General features: G+C 41.7%; 1 protein-coding gene across 1 annotated transcript; it reads left to right on the top strand.

Annotated features, from left to right (window-relative positions):
- Positions 1–437: 437 nt before the first annotated feature.
- Positions 438–5,927, top strand: mmadhcb (metabolism of cobalamin associated Db). The gene is made up of 8 exons (XM_015358248.2): positions 438–535; positions 1,280–1,318; positions 1,466–1,610; positions 2,019–2,236; positions 3,344–3,452; positions 4,132–4,262; positions 5,212–5,298; positions 5,645–5,927. The coding sequence occupies exons 2-8, from the start codon at positions 1,310–1,312 to the stop codon at positions 5,837–5,839; spliced, it is 894 nt and encodes a 297-aa protein (XP_015213734.1). The 5' UTR covers positions 438–535; positions 1,280–1,309; the 3' UTR covers positions 5,840–5,927.
- The last annotated feature ends 11,464 nt before the right edge of the window (positions 5,928–17,391 follow it).

Here is a 17,391-nt window from a genome sequence, read left to right as displayed (position 1 = left end):
GTTGTCAGACCTTGAATTGTTGTCTGAAGTAATACCACTAAGTAACAAAAGAGTTATGCAACTGTTTTATGCTTAGAAAGGTTCGTCAGTTTTGCTTATGTTGTCAGACCTTGAATTGTTGTCTGAAGTCTCTGAAGGCACTAATTTCGCAGTCGCTGGTAGATCAAGCCTCTTCACTGATGGGGTTTTAGTGTCACCTGGTGGGCTTAACGGTTAGCACAACATATTTCCCAGTGAAAAGTACGCAATTTGTCGAAAGGAAGAAAACCTTTATTATTTGGAGTTTTCAAATTAAACCACATCTCGTTAACAATATTTTCCAAGCTATTTTATGTATACGTGTCGCATAAGGTTTGTAAAGGTAAAATTCTTTCTGTCGCGTTTTCGTAGAAAGACTACCAGCGCGGTGTGTCCTAAAGGGCGCGCCGTAGGCACGCAAGAGGTGAGTGATGTCATGCGTGACGTTGAGGCTGCGTGCGGACAGGAGGCAGAGTGATGTTCCGATAAGCGTCCAGGTCAAAACAGAAACTTACAGGTACGTGAAAGGGTAGACGAAAGCTGATCAATAAACCAAACTGAAACGCCTTTGGTGTGACAGCGGTTCTGCTGTGCATGGGGTTGTTCTGAGATGAGGCATCCAAAATAACACAAGTTGTCATGTTTCATAACAGCGTCTCTTCTCGATGTCTTGTATTACTAATATTACTAATATTACTATTTATCTTGAGGTTGATTAGTGTGCGTGCGGTAAAATACACTGCTGTACCGATCGGTTCAGCCTCTGCCGGAGCCTGTGTCCCTGTGCACTTGAATTTGTGCAGCCCACGCTTCATCCTTGTTTTGAAATAATGCATGGGGAACATCTTGTTGTGAAGAAATTAACAGGTTTTGGCTTGGTTTATGCCGCTCCACGTTGTGTGTTTGGTTTGTCAACCGCCTATTATCCTTCGATTATTTACAGTGTCAATTCCCATTGATAAAGATCCCCGTGATAAATGATTAAAACCCATGTTCCGGTTACCCCGGGCCTGGGAGTCTGGCAGTGAATCTCTGCAGCTGTGACCGGGAGCTCAGACAGTTTACAGTCGGTAGAGTATCTCCTCCTTCTCCTGACGCAACCGAGAGAAGCGTCGTCGGGCTTCCAGCTCGTTTGTCCAGAAAAACTTTAAGGCTCCCCGGCCTGTTTTGAAGTTGGAGCGCGGCGAAACCGTGGAGACCAGAGCCTCCTGGACGGTTCGTCACGATGAGGTTTGAACTCTCCCCCTTCTGCTGCTTTCAGGTGGAAGGTTCAGGGAAACGCCCTTCTAGGATGGCCAGTGTAAGTATTCCAGCTTTATTCTGTCTGTGTGACATCTCCCCTCTGCGGCGCGAATATTCAGCCGGACCGCAGCTGTATTATCTGAAACCGGTGCTTCGCGTGTGGCGTTCCGAGTCGTGCTGTGTCGTGACGCTGTGTTCTTCTCAGGTGCTCTGTAAGAGAGCTAGGCTGGTGACCTACCTGCCAGGGCTTCACATTCTAGTAAGGAGGATCGCAGGAGCCAGATGTTTCTCTGCTGCGGGGTCGTCAGGCTCTGATGAGCCCTATGTTGCCATTACTCCCCTTGACATAGGTAAGATGAGCACGGTGCCGTGCTATTAAAATGTGCCCCTGGGAAGAGAGCATTGCTGTTATATTAAGGTGATACTAGACTGCTGCTCATTCTGAGGTGCTGCAGTAAAAAGGTTGTCCTGTTGAAGCTTTGAAAGCAGTGTGGGGCCCTTGAGGTTTAAAACTCCAGAGTATCCCACACGCAGTTACATACCTTCTGTTTGCGCTGAATGAGATTGCAGGCACACTAATTCACACGGTGGCATGATTTATACATACTGTAGCAGTTCGGTTTTCAAAGTTCAGCGTTGAATGTTGACTGAACTCCACTAGCTGTGGAGGTTGTCGATGGGCGTGAAACAGGGCAAACTGAAATGAATGTCGGCTCGAGTGCTGTTATTGTAAGTGGACGGTCTCTTGTGTGTGCCAGGGCTCAGAACGGTTTGGCCGGATGAGAAAATGGGCCCATTTGGACCCCAGGATCAGCGGTTCCAGCTGCCGGGGAATGTGGGGTTCGGCTGCCACCTGGAGGGCACTGCTGATCAGAAGCAAACACCGGTGCACCGGCCTGTGCCAGACGTTTTATCTGCTCCCTCAAGCAGCGAGCGGCACGAGTTTATACTGGCCCAGTTCGTCAGCGAACATCAGGTAAAGTCGTGTTGCCGATGTCGTTTCTCGTGTCTGCAGTTTAGTTTGCATGTTCCTACAGGAGGGCCCAGTGGTGTTGGAGACTGTTCATTCTCTCACCGCTCACATGAATTCTTCACACCATGCTTCGGCTGATGGCTGCAGAGATGCTGAGATTACTCTGTCTTGTGTGTGATTGATGGGACTGAAAGAGGCTCCCAAGCCCTGTCTGATTGATAAATAAGAGTGAGATGGGAAGTAAATTTTATTCAAAGTCCAGTGTATCGGTTTCTCGGTTTCCGGTCTTCTCCCAAGATATCCCTGTGCTCAAGTGTTAGGATTAAAGTGAGAAGACAGGAATGATAGAGGTTGGGGTGCTTGGCAGGGTTGGGGAGGTTGGGGTGGACACAGGTCCTGGAGAGTCTCAGTACAGCGGATCTTAATAGGTCACCCTCTGCTCATCAGTTCATAAAGGCTTGGAGCATGTGGGTTTCGATCGGTTTTGTCAATTAAGTGCTTCTGTTCAGAAACAGAGCGGAACAGTGAGCTTGAGAGCTACTGGGTGATTATTCACAGTTCTGAACTACTTTATTTACCAGATCCCCTGCTTGAGGGATATTCACAGAGCAGCAGGTAAATACTCCACATTGGAGTGTAGGAGAGCTCAGGAATAGATTTAGAAACTCCCTATTAATGGAAAACACATGGAGGTGCAGCTAAAACTGGCAACAGGGGGCCTTTTCTTTACCAAAGGTTAGCGGGAGTATGGAACAAGTTACCTTGCCATTTAAGAAGAAACAGCCGGATACGATCCTTGGATTAGTGTGTTACCAAATACCCAATGGTCTAGAGGGGCTGAATGGCCTCTGGTGTGTAATTGCTTCCATGCTCTTAACACAGGGCAGAGGGTTAACCCTGCCTTAGACGAGAGTTTTAATGTTATTGTGATCTTCTGCATTAATGATAGAAGACTATGCGTTTTAGTCATTGGTTTTATGTGAAATAATGACTGATATGATCAATGTATTGTTTGACATTATGAAAATTATGGATCTTGAAAACCAGTGCTGTTTGATTATTGACAATATTTTTCTTCTCCGTTCGCTGGGATTGTGTTGAATCTCTTAGGAAAAAGAAGTCGCCCCTACCTCTGAACAGGTCAACAAAGCCGAGAAGTACTTTGAGATGTCAAACGTTGAATGTGCAATACAGACCTGCCCCGTGCTGCTGAAGAAAGGTAAAGCCGATCGCTTCAGGACACCTGCTGGCATCAGGGCTTTGTCTTGAACTGGCTGAACACTGGAGCGCAGGCATTTGTAAAAGGTGTCATCACTGAATTGCGTCATGAATGTATATTGTACTATAAAATGTGAAGGATTAGGATTTATAGCTTATTTTTCTCTCTATGTTGACTATTTGTTCCATTGATGAGGTGGTGAGAGCTGTCAGATTCTGATTTTTGTGATGTAGTAGCCCTGTCTCTCTCATTATGCTTATTGGCTTGTCAGTGGTGCCAACGAGATCTGCTATGTGCAAAGAAATCTGCAATGTTCCCCGTCTGGCGTTAAGCTTAGAAATAGACAAGTATTTGGTGCCCTTTTAGTACTTTAGGTTCACTCAGCAATCCCTGCAGAGATGTCGGTAATTTCTGTTGAAATCATTTTAAATATAATGTATGTGCTCAGCAGGCCAATAGCAGGGCTTTGGCATACAAGTCCCACTGTTCTCATGCCAGAGCAGGAAGCAACATGCCTGGCCTGTTGAATCTGTCCCGTTTTCACCTGCTTGTCATTTAAATGCAGTTTACTTGCCGGCCACAAGGGGGCATGGCTTCCCACAGTGTCTGACTGGCGCGCGTCCTGAGCGGCGCTGCCCTGTCTGTTGCTTGAGCCTTTCCTTTGCATCGCTGCTTCCAGATGTCGAGGCGATGTTCCCGGAGGCGCCGGCCGGGACACAGACCGTGGTGACTGTGACGCAGAAGACGCAGCAGGACATGACGGCGTGGTCGGAGGCGGTGCAGGTGGAGAGAGAGACGCTGCTCGAGAAGGTGAGGCCCCGGGGCGGCCGAGGAGAGGAGCTGCCAGCTGCCCCTCGGGGTGGCCAAGGAGAGGAGCTGCCCCCCGGGAGCTGGCACACGACCCCACTGCGGAGTTTTAGATGTGCTGAAGTACTTTCAAGCACACTTCTCGGTTGCTGTGCACCAGCAGATTGGGAGATCCGGCACTTCTTAATGCCTCCAAGGGATGGTGGGAAGCTTGCCCCCTGTTGGTCTGGCTCCTTCAGCTCATTCTTGAGACGTCTTGTCTTTTCAGCCCCTTAGTTTCTCTTTTGATTCATTTTTCTTTTAATATTTTCCACAAGGTGTTGCCCAGGCTGGGGGTTTGTGTAATAAAGGTGACCTTGCCAGGAGACTTGCAGGTCCCCACGAGTACGGCTGAAACATTCTGAAGTCGCTCACTAATGGAAGGACGGTGTAAATGAGCCTTGAAAGTGAACTGTGTGCTCAGACTTGCTGGCATTATTCACAGTCTGCTTGGCATCGTTGGTGTAATGGGGTCTAATTGCATGTTAACTGTCTTTATTTCAAGACTCACCCCCTGTCATGTTGAATCGCGTCTCTCTGTTTATTGTTGGGGGTTGACCTCTGTGAGCTCAGTGAAGTGGCCTGCTGGACTTTTCTTTACCGTGTGGGTACTGTGAAATGAGTCTCGTGCTGTACTGGACTCATGTATTCTCACATCTTTTATTTTAAAAGAGAGAGACTCCAGTATTAATTGCAGTTTGTTGCTTAAAAGTAATTTTAGTTGTTTTGTTTTTTTTTTTATTTTGAACTTTTGAAGCAGGCATCATCATTGAATTGCATCATGAAGACATAGTGTTAACATAAAATGTGAAGGATTAGGAATTTTTCCTCTGTAGTTTGACTAGCCCTCTGTAGGGCTGTCAGATTCGGATTTTTGTAAATCACCCTCTGTCTCTGTTCTTGTGCTCAACAGTTTGTCAGTGGTGCCAAAGAGATCTGCTATGCTCTCCAGACAGCGGGGTACTGGGCAGACTTCATAGATCCCTCTTCTGGGCTGGCAGTAAGTATCTCGTTGGGCTTCTCTTCCAGTGCAAGATTAACGCCATTTTTAATGGTGGTCAATAAACACTTCAGGGGATTTAGCCCTGTTTAGATAATGTTGTACTGAGTCTGGCGTTAAGTGTTATCTGGGAAGGTTTTGTAGAACTTTGCCTTGAAAAGATGCCTTAATCTTTCCAGGGCTTCATTTGGATCTGAAATGACATTGTCTGTAACAGAAAACCCAGATGAAAGAACAAAGATGCTTGTCTTTATTGCTTGTTGTTTATTTCTTATCTGAGGCCTCTTGCTGGGTGAAAAGTGGATTTCCTGGTGTACATAAACCTTTTCGTTTCTGTCTTTTGCAGTATTTTGGATCTTACACAAACAATGTACTGTTTGAAACTGACGAACGGTACCGTCATTTAGGGTTCCAAATTGAGGACCTAGGGTGCTGCAAAGTCATTCGTCACACTCTTTGGGGTACACACGCATTTGTGGGGAGTCTGTTCACCAACGCACCTCCGGAGAGCCTTATCATGAAGAAACTGCAAGGAAATTAATCGTATTTATAGGGGAGATCGAGGCACTACGTTGTGTTTCAGTATCCTTATACTTGATAAACTGGATATTAAATATTGTTTCTTGTGATCGCCTCCTTTTCTTTTTAATTTATGGTAAGTCCTGCCGTGTTGGATCTTTAAAACCCTAAAGCAAAATTATACCCCCTATTAAAAATTTAAACTTATTTTCTGTAGGTTGTCGTTTAGTGTTAAACAGACCAAAATATTTCTCTTTAGAAAAGAAGTAGGAAAAATGATTTTGTATGTATTTCCCTGTGTAGTAAAAGAGGCATCCTTTTATATGGTCATAAAAACTCCTGAAGCTTCACGTTTTGACATGGATAAACCTAGGAATTTGGAAAATGTTAATGGTGAGCTAAATCAGAATAATGTTTAAAGCAGAGATACTGGCTTAAGAAAGATAATTTATCCATGCAGACCTGCCTTAATTCTGTGAATTTTATCAGCCTGTGAGGGAAGGGAGAAGAACGCTTTTTTGTTACATGTTTTTTTTTATTATTTTCCAATCAGAACTGTTAATCACAAAAAACAGAATTGTTTTTGGTTGCAGGCTTTAAATGCCACAGTTGAACACAGTATTGCCTTTCACACATTTACAGGACATTTACAGTTTTTAACAGATTTGTGGTCTTGGTATGTTTAAAGCACTTATGATTGATTTTGTAATATTGATTCTGAAACAGCTACGATCTTTGAATTAATTGGGGTTACAAAGATGATTTCTTATTTTAGGATATTTTTTAAATGGTATGGTTGCTCAGTATCTCATTCCATGAAGGTGAATAAACTTGAAACTGTTTTTATGCAATTTTAAAGGAGCTTTTTATTAGAAGACAGAAAATAGACAATAAACAGTTCACTTTAACTATAATTGTTGTCCTCTTGTGGGTCTTAATCATACAGCATTGAAATAGGTTTTTCTGTAATTCTGAAGCTCATTTACAAACAAAGGGCATCAGAACAAGTGCTGTAGACTCCTACTTTCTCAGTTCCAGGATCCTCAATAGTTTTTGAATCAATATAGGATCAAAGGGCATTTTTATTTCAGTATAAAACATACAGTAATAGAGTTTACACCTTATTGTCTTTGGAGTTTGTGTTTTCTATCCTCTCCTTGATTTTATGTGGATGTTCGTTAATAATAGAACCGGCCTTTGTGGTAGTTAATTGATCCCAGGATCTCATCCAGCCATTTCTTGAATGAAACCAGGGTATCGGCTTCAACGGCACGGCTGGGTAACTTGTTCCAGCTCCCCAGAAGTACCTCCTGATCTTAGTTTTAATCCACTTTCACTTTCCACTCCTTTCACTGATTTCAGAAGAAATCTTCTGGGTTGACTTTGTCTGGGTCTTTAAGAGTTTCGAATACTCACACTCTGCGTGAACTTTGAAAGAGACATCCATAAATTGCTGCTGCTTTTAAAAGTTTTGTTTTTTATTGTCAGTGCAAGAACTTCTTTTCATTATAATTTGATAATGGTTTAACTCATAAACCTATTAAAAAAACTCTTATTGCTTTTAGATTTCTAAAACAAAACAATCTTTCCCTGGATCCTGAAATATCAGCCAGTATTGGACATGGCTTAAGATGTCCCTGCTGTTAAGGAGCACATTGCAATGAAAGCTGGTCTCTGAATGTGTTGGGCTATGTGTTATGCCAGAATTGTTTTGGTTCCCCCTTGGTTATTTGCTAGTCTTACTGGACATGTCCACACGGAGGCTTCTATGGGAATCTCGGTGAGATCATCACTTGAGGGTAATGGAACTTGACTTCACTAATCCGTTTCCATGTGAAGCCGGTTCAGGAGGTGAAGAAATCCATTGTTGCAGGCATTTTGATTTAACAAGGCAATGACTGTTAGAGCAGAAGTATCCCTTCCTGTGCAGAGCTTCAGGGCAGGGTGGAACAGCAAGCGAATTCATACCCTGGGTCAAAACAGGACTACTTCACTCTCACTTTTGAATCTGCAGCAAAATCTAAAGCGACTGAAAATTAAACCGATGGAATTAAAGCATGAGCAATAAGTGCCAGGACCGCTTGGGCAGTAAGAGACGCCACTTCAACCGAAACCATAGGTTATTTGTGCACGCATGCCTTTCCAAATCGATTAGGATAACTCTGAGTGTCAGGTGTGCCACTCTTTAAAGATGATAGGACGAGGCAGTAGTTATCTCAGCTCCTCGGGTGAGAGTGTAGCTAGGCTCTGATCTGTTTCTTTGCCACTGTTTACAAAGCAACCCGCCCAAGCCCACATTAAACCGCTTTGCCCTTTTCAGTTTTTACTCCTGAAACATTTAAATCCTGCTCAATCTGCAGTGACCAAGGTTAGATCACGTGCTATTGATTCTTGAGGTCTTTTTTACATAACCAGTATAAAACCGACTTTAATTCTGAAAAACTTTTTTTTTTCTATCAAGTCAAAACATTAATCCTGTACCAAACCTACTGCCGCTTTGATCATGTTTTGGCATTCTTGGGAATAAGTACCCACGGTCATGGATTTATCACATGACATTGTGTCTGTTCGTGGTTTAGCCTAAAGTGCTGTTTTCCAAAAATATGCTGCATAATTCGAGGACGTTTTGTTTTACATCACAAGTGCTTGTCTGAGAACCTGACTCTTCAGAATCTCTGATCCAAACGTCCTTTTTGCCTTTTAACCACGGTCAGCTGTGACTGACAGCTGTATGAATTGGCTCTAACAATGAAGTTTTGAACTCGATGTGTTGTTTGCATGTTAATCCCTGAGAATTTTAAGGGGGTCATTGCAGTTCATTTGTGACCTGGATGTCTTAATTGGTTTTGTTCACATCCATAAGGATGGTTTCAGATCAAAATAGAGGACATGTAATTGCAGTTGAGGAGTCAAAGAGAACATTTCTCTAAAGAATTCCTGCAATATCCCAGGATGCAGTACATCATTCTTGCAGCAATGTATCAGTGCATATCGGAAGTCCTATACTGTACATATTAGAACATTAAGAACCTGATGTTTCCCTGTGCATGAGGTTCTCTTCATTTCCTGGGACTACTGAAATTATTTAAATAGTGATATACTCAGTTGTCCCCTCTTTTTATGTAACTGATTTGAAACAGTAACAAATGAACATCTTTCGCTTTTCACATTAAAAATGTCTTTAAAAATATTGGTTGCTTGACAAAGGAACAAAGAAATGGGAACAATTATTTTTTTGTTTCAGAGGTCGCTGTTGTGTTTGGCCAGATTTCATACAGCAAATTATCTTTCAGATTGCAGATGTGATTTAACTGTTGCCCACTCTAGAAAGTGAAGTTCAGATACAGTCACCAAGACTCTGTCTGCATATAGGTAGGTTTCAGCGTGTGGAGTAGCAAGTTATTGCATATGTTTAGACAGCAGAAGCACGAGTCGGTGTTATAGGATCTCGACGATTTCGTGGCTTGGTGCTGACTGTGGAGGGCTCTGAGTTATTAAAGTTTAATAGGAAGGTAACAAGATCCTTATGGGAATCAAACTGCTATGGGATTTTAATTGCATGAAGCTATCCTTAAACTTTATTAACATCAACAGCGTGGTGGTGTCCCATCTGGTTCATGTGCAGGCCAAGAAGATAGAAAAGTTCATTTGTTTCCTTTTGTTAGGAAGTTGTGTTTTTGGTAGCATTTTTAGTACCCAGGTACCTGTCAATTAATGTAGTTAGAAGTGTAAAGGGAGGGGAGAGTCGCCCCATATGATTAAAACAAGTTAACTTTTTAAAAGTTTTAAAAGCCACATCCGTAGTCTTGTCTGCATTTTTTAACATCTCGTTATCAAAGGCTGTTAAGGTTCTCTCCTATATGCTTTTGTGATCCTGTCCTTTGGTGGTTTCCACGAATCATGGTTATACAGTAAATCCATATTATAGTTCAGACAGTGCGACTCCTGCCTTCTTGAGAACCTTCCAACAGAAGTGGTTGCAGCTGTTTCAGCACACCGTTTGTTTCTTAACCTAATATTTGCTGAAAGAATGCACATAGAAAAGAAATCCTAATTTCTCTACAGGGAACAGTGCTTGAGAATTCCTCTTTAAGAGGTTTTGTTGTTTTTTTCTATACCTTTGTGTCTCAGATGAGACCCCCCTGTGTTGTTTGATCACTTATTGAAGAAAGTACAGCAAATTTTCTCCGTGTTTCCATTATGCAGAATAAAGTCCAGGAATTTGGCTATAAAAAGTGATTAGCGCACACTGCAGTAATAGTTTCCTCACCTCAAGCAACCTTCCTGGTATTGACTCACTTCAGGAAACCTGATAGTAATTAAAGTTGGCCTTGCTTGCCAAGCATTAGGTTTATGTAGTTCTGTATTTTACAACACTGTAAATGCGCAAAACAGTATTTGTGTAGCAGTATAATGATGCACAATCGTGAAAATGGAAATATTTTTAAAATAATTCAAGAGCATTGCAAATGTATTTTTTAAACATTTTTCTTATTTCAGAGTAACCTGATGCACTTTTAAGTTCTAAAATTTCTGTAATCCTCTTCGACAGAGGGCTACTGAGGGAACAGCTTGAAACAGTGTTTGATGTATGTACAGTATCATTCTGAACTGCCATCACCACTTGACCTACCTCTTTCCAGCCAAGTTCAATGCTTAATTAAACTAACGATTTGCGTGATTGAAACTTTGTAAAGCCTTTCTTGAGGTTTTTCAGCTAATCAATTGTGAAAAGGCAAGCTCCAAGTTTAATGTGAAGGATTAGGATTTTTAGCTTATTTTTCTCTCTATGTTGACTAATTGTTCCATTGATGAGGTGGTGAGAGCTGTCAGATTCTGATTTTTGTGATGTAGTAGCCCTGTCTCTCTCATTATGCTTATTGGCTTGTCAGTGGTGCCAACGAGATCTGCTATGTGCAAAGAAATCTGCAGTGTTCTCCAGCTGGCGTTAAGCTTAGAAATAGACAAGTTTTTGGTGCCCTTTTAGTACTTTAGGTTCACTCAGCAATCCCTGCAGAGATGTTGGTAATTTCTGTTGAAATCATTTTAAATATGTCATGATTAAAATAGTTCACGTGAGTCCTGTTACTGGGTCAATTTGGGGTGCCATTATATAACCCAGAGCTCAGCTGCAGCTGAAAGCAGGAGATGAGGGGGTGTCCAGGACCAGAATAGCATTCCCTGACTTATCAGAACGAATGTGAACAGCATTACCTTCATGAGCAGCGAAGGTTCTGCTGCCGCAGGTAGAATCGCTGTCTTCTTCAGCTATTCAGCCTTTGATGTTGTGCTGTGTGGAAGAGTTGCACTGCTCGTCCTTTGTAAACGGCAGACCTGTCATCTTAAGCCCATCCCCATCTGCCAGACGCTCTGCCGGTGCAGAAAGACGGGTTATCAGTCATAGTGCGGGTCATCCCTGTCATAAAGGACTGAGTTCTTTCATGTTTTGTCTGGGAAAACATGCAGTACTTTCAAATAATTAAAAGGTTAAAGGTAAGACTGGGGTGCAAGAGGCCTTAGACTTGTCTTTCAGCCGGGTTTCCGGCCTGCCAGCTTTTGTCTGGTGATCGAGGTATCGTTCAGAGGCTGAGAGCTGCGGATGCCAGACCTTGTCAGATAGCCCTCATCTGCTCTTTAAATCTGCAGTTCCTCATAAAGTTTAAATTGCCTACATAGAGCCTAAAGAAATCCACACCGTTTGAGCAGAGAAGATCTGTGTTATCTACCGGCTCGTCTAATCGACAGGTACAGGGAAATGAAACCACACTTGTATGATTATCAATATGTATCTGTATATGACTGGAGGCACAAGCCAATATAGTACCTAATGATTGTAGTATTAGCATTGCTGATTAGAATAAAAATGGATAAAATCAGGGGGGGTTTCTAGGAGTCAGTCTAGGAGTGATTACAAATCTGATAATAAATGATAAAATTGTTTATCATATTCGTTTTCATAATTTAATTTCCCACCATGTTCTGTGTCTATAGGAATCTAGTTGCGCAAATTCTGTTTCCCAGCCTGCAGAACCTGTGCTGTTTGTGATGGGGTGCTGCTAGCTAGCTGCTAGTTCCAAAAGCAGTCAAAATTAGCTGTTAGCTGTAAGTTAAGGTCTTTTCCATCACTTATTTTTAATTCTCTTTGGATGAGATTATCATGTTAAAGTTCAGAACACAAAAATTGCAAAGGGGAAATTGTATAGTCTTTATGTAGCTTTCTTTCCAGTAGAGGGAGATATTGAGCTTGTTGTTTTCTAAGATTTATCCTACTCCTAGTGCCGAGTTAACTGCCAGGCTAACTGGAATATTTTCTCGGTTTACAGATGTTTTTTCAGTGATGAATCATGGCATCAGCAATGCTTCAGAAAAGCATTTCAAACTTTGTTCATCATTTCAATGTCCAGGTTCTCTCCAGTTGATACACACTCTTCTATGAAGTTAAATCAAACTCTAAAATCTTGTGTTATACTTTAACGTATGCTTTTTAAAAAATTATCTCTTCTCAGATAAACATGTTTCTTTACAAAGTGCAGTAGAAATATTATGGACCATTGCCTCATAAAGCATTAACATCTTTATCATACATTAAGCTGCGTATCTGAGTTTAAAATATGCCTCTAACCTTACAATCCTATTCAGCAGAAATTCAGCGTAATGTGTTGTCAGTGAAAAGAGAAATAGTGATCACAATATATTTCAAGAGGTGATTTTTTAGCTTCAGTGTTAAATGAGCACTTCTCTTTGTGATTTGAAACAAGGATTTTCTTTTCAGCCACCTATACTGGGGAAAGCGTTAGACTGGCAGGAAGCAAACAGAGACCATGAAGAGAAAGAGCTCCTGATTTGAGCTCGAACAGCACACTGCGTCCTCTGGTTAGAAAGAATAATGGAGACTTCTGCTTCAGGCTTTGCAATAAGTTGTTCTTTCTACACATGTGTCATGTTTCTACAGTATTGTAGGAATATACAACATGGCACAGATATGATAGCTATTTTGTAAGGAAACATTGTTGTTTTTTTTTGTTTGGCTGATGCTTTTATCCATCGTTACGTGTGCACCCATTTATCCAGCTGGGTGTTGGACTCGAACACCCCAGGAGAAGGATCTTGCACAAGGGTTCAACAGCAGTGTCTCACCTGGGACAGAACTCTGGAATACCATTTAAAGTGTAAAATTGCTTCATAAAATCTAAAAAATAGCTTTTCGATTTTTTGTTTTATTGAAAAATCAGGTGTAATAAATTGAAATATATTCTTACGTTGTTCTAATTGAGATCTATGTGCTTATTTGGACTTCAGACTGAGTGTCCATTGTGAACCCTCTACACAAAGATGTGCCAGGTACAATAAGAGCAAGCCATCTGTGAGGCGGGTGGGCACCTGTGGGTCAGTGAATTGCCTTCTTCCAGTCCAGACAATTCTCTGCCATTTTTTCTCCTTGTTGAAGGCTAATTAATATAATCACAGTTGCAGAGTTGTGGCCCTCTGGCAGCAGTTTGAGGTGTATCTCTGCCTGAGTGAAGGGTAAGTCTTTCTCCAACGCCATCGAGCAAGCAGAGTAGGGTAGTACTGAGGGCTCTGGACACTTTTCCCAGTGCTGCTGGCTTTCAGTCGCCAATGTGGAGGACGTTTTCCTCTCCGTGCACGCAGGGCTCTACCCTGATTGCTTCCTGTCCGCCCAGCTGATCAAAGGGGCACCGGCGATGTTTCTCCAGCTTTGGAAGGGCAAAGTAAGGACTGGTACAGAAGTACTAATGAATCATTTCTTCAAACAATAGATGAAAATTGGCCAGGGTAGCTTGAATGCGTCTGCAAGCGAAGAGACATTTCAGATCCTTTCCTGTTGTTTCTGTAAGTGTGCTTAAGTCAACATTTCTTTTTCGCAAGTGAAGTGTTAGATAAAGCTTGTTGTTTTTGGACCATGTGCCTACCGGTTTTTACAGTAGTCTATAAACATTACCCTGACAGGCACTCCTCCTCCCCCAGCCGTGCGTGGACAGCCCTTTGATACTGAGACCACAGAGTGGCAGGCCGTGCTCTATGCTGGTACTGTATCTCCTTACATATTTCTCATTCTGCACGAGTTTTTAAGGGGGAGGATAGATGATTGCATCCACTTTTGCCCGCACTGCCTCTATGAAATCTTTATTGTCTTAAAGAGGAAATAGACAATTTGGAAAAGCTCCAGAGAAGGCCACATACATGCACTGCTGGGTTGAAAGGCCTTGAGTTATGATGAAAGGCTGGAAGGTCCTTTTTGATCCTACAGGCAGTGATTAAGGGAAGATGCCATTGTGGACTTGGGAATCTCAATAATAAAGGTCAGTTCCAGTATTAACATATTGCACCCTTAGAAATTACAAATTACAAATTAGAGTCTGCACAGGTCTGATTTAAGATGACAAAAAATAACAAAGATGTGAGATAAGCTATGTTTTTTTAAAACAAAAGACTTTGAAACGCATTGAGCTTGGAAATGTTAAATATTCCCCCGTTCTCGGGGCTTGCCGACTGCCCTCGCTTGAAGAGCCTGCAGGCTGGGAGCTGTGCTGTGGTGGAAGGCTCTGCTCAGGTCGTGTATGGGGGCGAGTGGGGGGACCAGAGGGGCTCTGGAATCAAGCTGCTGGAACGTGGGAGGTCCACCACCCCAGGATTCCCCCAGCTTGAGCACCCAGGCGGGTTGGGAATACAGTTTGAGGACACACTACACTGTACACTGTAAGTGCCTCCTTCAGTGCTGCAGCCAGTTGATCCCACACCATGAATAAACCAGAATAGGAAAGCACGTGGGCTAGAGAGAGACTTGCCTAACTGTAAGCAAATGCAGTCTGAACCGTAATTCGATTCGATTATCTTACAGCAATGAAATGTCATTACTGTCACTTCCACACGCCATCACAATGCAGGCTTTCATTGGGTTTGTATTTCTTGCCATGTTCCATATTGAAAACACTGAGTTGAGATGAGACCGTAAATTTATTTTTGTTTATCTAAAGCTTTTAGAAAGATAGAGAAAAAGAAGAAATCAGAGCTTCCAAACTTGATCTTATATTTCAAATACATTTAATTCTAAATTTGGGAAAATAAACAGCACGTACGGGACTCACTTCAGCTACGTGTGCAAAGAGAATCACATCTTTGCCAGAAGAAAGTGATTTATCTTCATTTCTGAAGTTCAGAAAGTGTGGAGAATGGAGGCTTTTAATGGTGTCGGTTTTCAACACTTCGGGTTCATGAAAACACAGGCAGTAACAGGAAGAGCAACTTAGTCAAGTGAGCACCCTGCAGCTGCAGTTTCACAGACACCTGTGATGAATGGAAGATTTGGAGTGTATTACAGCTTCAGTGCACAAACTGCAGACTGAAAAAGTAAATGAATCATAAATCATAAAATGCAATCACACTGCTGTTGTCCACAGTTTGTGGATGATGCTGTCATGATGTCAGAACAGAATAGATTATCGCTGTGGAAGTGATGGGCACCTGGATGTGCTCCGGTAGTCATTCAGATGCTCTGTGTGTGTTTCACAGAGTGGTTGGCTCATTGTGATGTTGTTTCTCTTTAAAGTTGGTTGGATTTTTACAGGCAGTGCAGTAAGCTACTCCTTTAGATGTGCATTTTAAGGTTTGAAGAGTGGCTCCTGATGTTTAGGGCCCCTGATCTCTGTGCAGGGATTGGTGTAATGGCAGGTGATGCATCTTGGTCTCATGCTTGGAAAAGTGCCTTTTAAAAAAATCGCACAAGAACAAATCTCACTGTGAACAAGGCATTTTCTAACCTACAGTGGGTTTGTAGTGGCTGGTGGTGTTAAAAGTAGAACTTGAATCTGTGGTAGAAATGTCTAAGAATGATATACCCTAGAATGTTATACTGTTGCGAAGTTGCTCCATGTGTCTTCTAAGGCTGCCATATGAAAAAAACCTCATAAGTCAGAAAGATGTCAGAACATTTGGCAAGCTGCAGCAGAGGCAGGCTTGGCTATGAGCAGAGTTGTTCTGCACAGGAGGCCAGCATATTCGCTTACCTTGCAGTAGGGAGAACCTGTCTTGGTCTGCTGTTGTACTCATGGAGCTGTTCCACAGCGGATCACACACCCTTTTGCTACAGATGATATGCACCATAAATATTTTATCGTATTGTATGTCTGAGTGTAAAACAAACACAGGTTCTATTGGTTCTGTTGACCCAAAGTCTGCCTGCAAAAGGTGATGTTCTTATGGTGAAAGAAGACATTTTCTCAAATTTCTTCCCAAGACATAAATGGTTTAAAAGCATTCATGAGAAGAGCCCTTTTTTATAAAAATTAGTCTTTGGACACAGGTGGTCCAGCTGTTGCAGTTGGTAACTCAGCATGTCATCTAATTTATAACACAAGGAAAACCTCTGGAGGACATGTGGTTGTCCCTCAAATCTATAAAGACCTCTTGCATGCTAAAGTGTTATTTTCTTTTTTTGAACAGTTTCCTACTGAACAAGGCCTAACAGATTGGGTTACATGTGGAATCTACTGTGTTTTTTGTCTTACTGTGCATATTGTTTCTGCTGTTAATGATTAATTATTAACAATTAATTACCAATTACCAACACCAGACAAAATGGAAAAAAGGGACAGAACTGTAAAGATTAAACCCATTTTAAATACACAGCTACAACAGTAAAAAAAAGTGGTAAAGATTTTCACAGAAGTAGGCCTCTCCCTTGGTCTGTGGATTTCCCAGACAGTCTGGTATAAAAAAAATACACACAAGTCACAAGGTCCTTTGTATAAATTAGTTCTGGAATCTGTAACACTTTCCTGTGTGAAGACAGAGGACTGTTAATTCAGACAACCTGCTACATTACAAACCCCAGCCCTGTGTAATCCTGCCTGCTTACATTTCTGTGAGAGAGCTATATACAGTTTCATTAAATTCCTGTTAATCTAGTAATCCTGTTAGCTTTTCACTCCAGGAATTTGATTTAATTAGGCACTGGGTTTGAGCAGGGATTTGTAGGACAGAGGCATAAACCAAAGATCATTGTGTGTGGGGAGTAAGGAAATTGTATTTTCTCCTCATACCTGTATAAACATGTTGCTATAGGGGACATAGTGCTGGTCTACAACAAAAAAAGGAATTTATTGCTTTTAGTTTTGTTAAACATCTGTAAATCTAGAACAAACAGACCTGTTAAATATACAAGTGCACCTTATTTTTCTCTTTTCACATTCATGTGCTAATGCGTTTCTGAACCTTAACAGTGCTGTCAGTTAAATACTAAATACCAGCACTGTTTCCTTTGTAAAAAATAATGGTTGCATGATTAACATTAATTTTACCTGAAACTGAAGTGAATACTTGTGCCTATGAAATAGCTTAATTATGTCAATAGTTACAATAATAGTCTTTATTGTATTCAATTATATGTTACTGAAACCCCTGCAAAAGCATATATTTAAATTGTTTCCCAAAGATTTACATCAAAATCTTTACAATGAAAAGGAATATTAGGGATTGGAATTCCATGCAAAATTTTGAGACCACTTCAATGTTTGATTGTCTTTGTTTGCAATCATGTACTCATTGTGTACTACT

The sequence above is a fragment of the Lepisosteus oculatus genome, chromosome 12 (genome assembly GCF_040954835.1).
Source record: "Lepisosteus oculatus isolate fLepOcu1 chromosome 12, fLepOcu1.hap2, whole genome shotgun sequence".
NCBI lineage: Eukaryota > Metazoa > Chordata > Actinopteri > Semionotiformes > Lepisosteidae > Lepisosteus > Lepisosteus oculatus.
This window is presented reverse-complemented; position numbering and strand designations above follow the sequence as displayed.

What these genes read in the sequence shown, in the direction of transcription:
- mmadhcb (XM_015358248.2), top strand. An exon ending in CCCCGTGCTGCTGAAGAAAG is followed by an intron (nt 3,453 to 4,131) that starts GTAAAGCCGATC and finishes CGCTGCTTCCAG; the next exon opens with ATGTCGAGGCGATGTTCCCG. An exon ending in GAGAGACGCTGCTCGAGAAG is followed by an intron (nt 4,263 to 5,211) that starts GTGAGGCCCCGG and finishes TGTGCTCAACAG; the next exon opens with TTTGTCAGTGGTGCCAAAGA.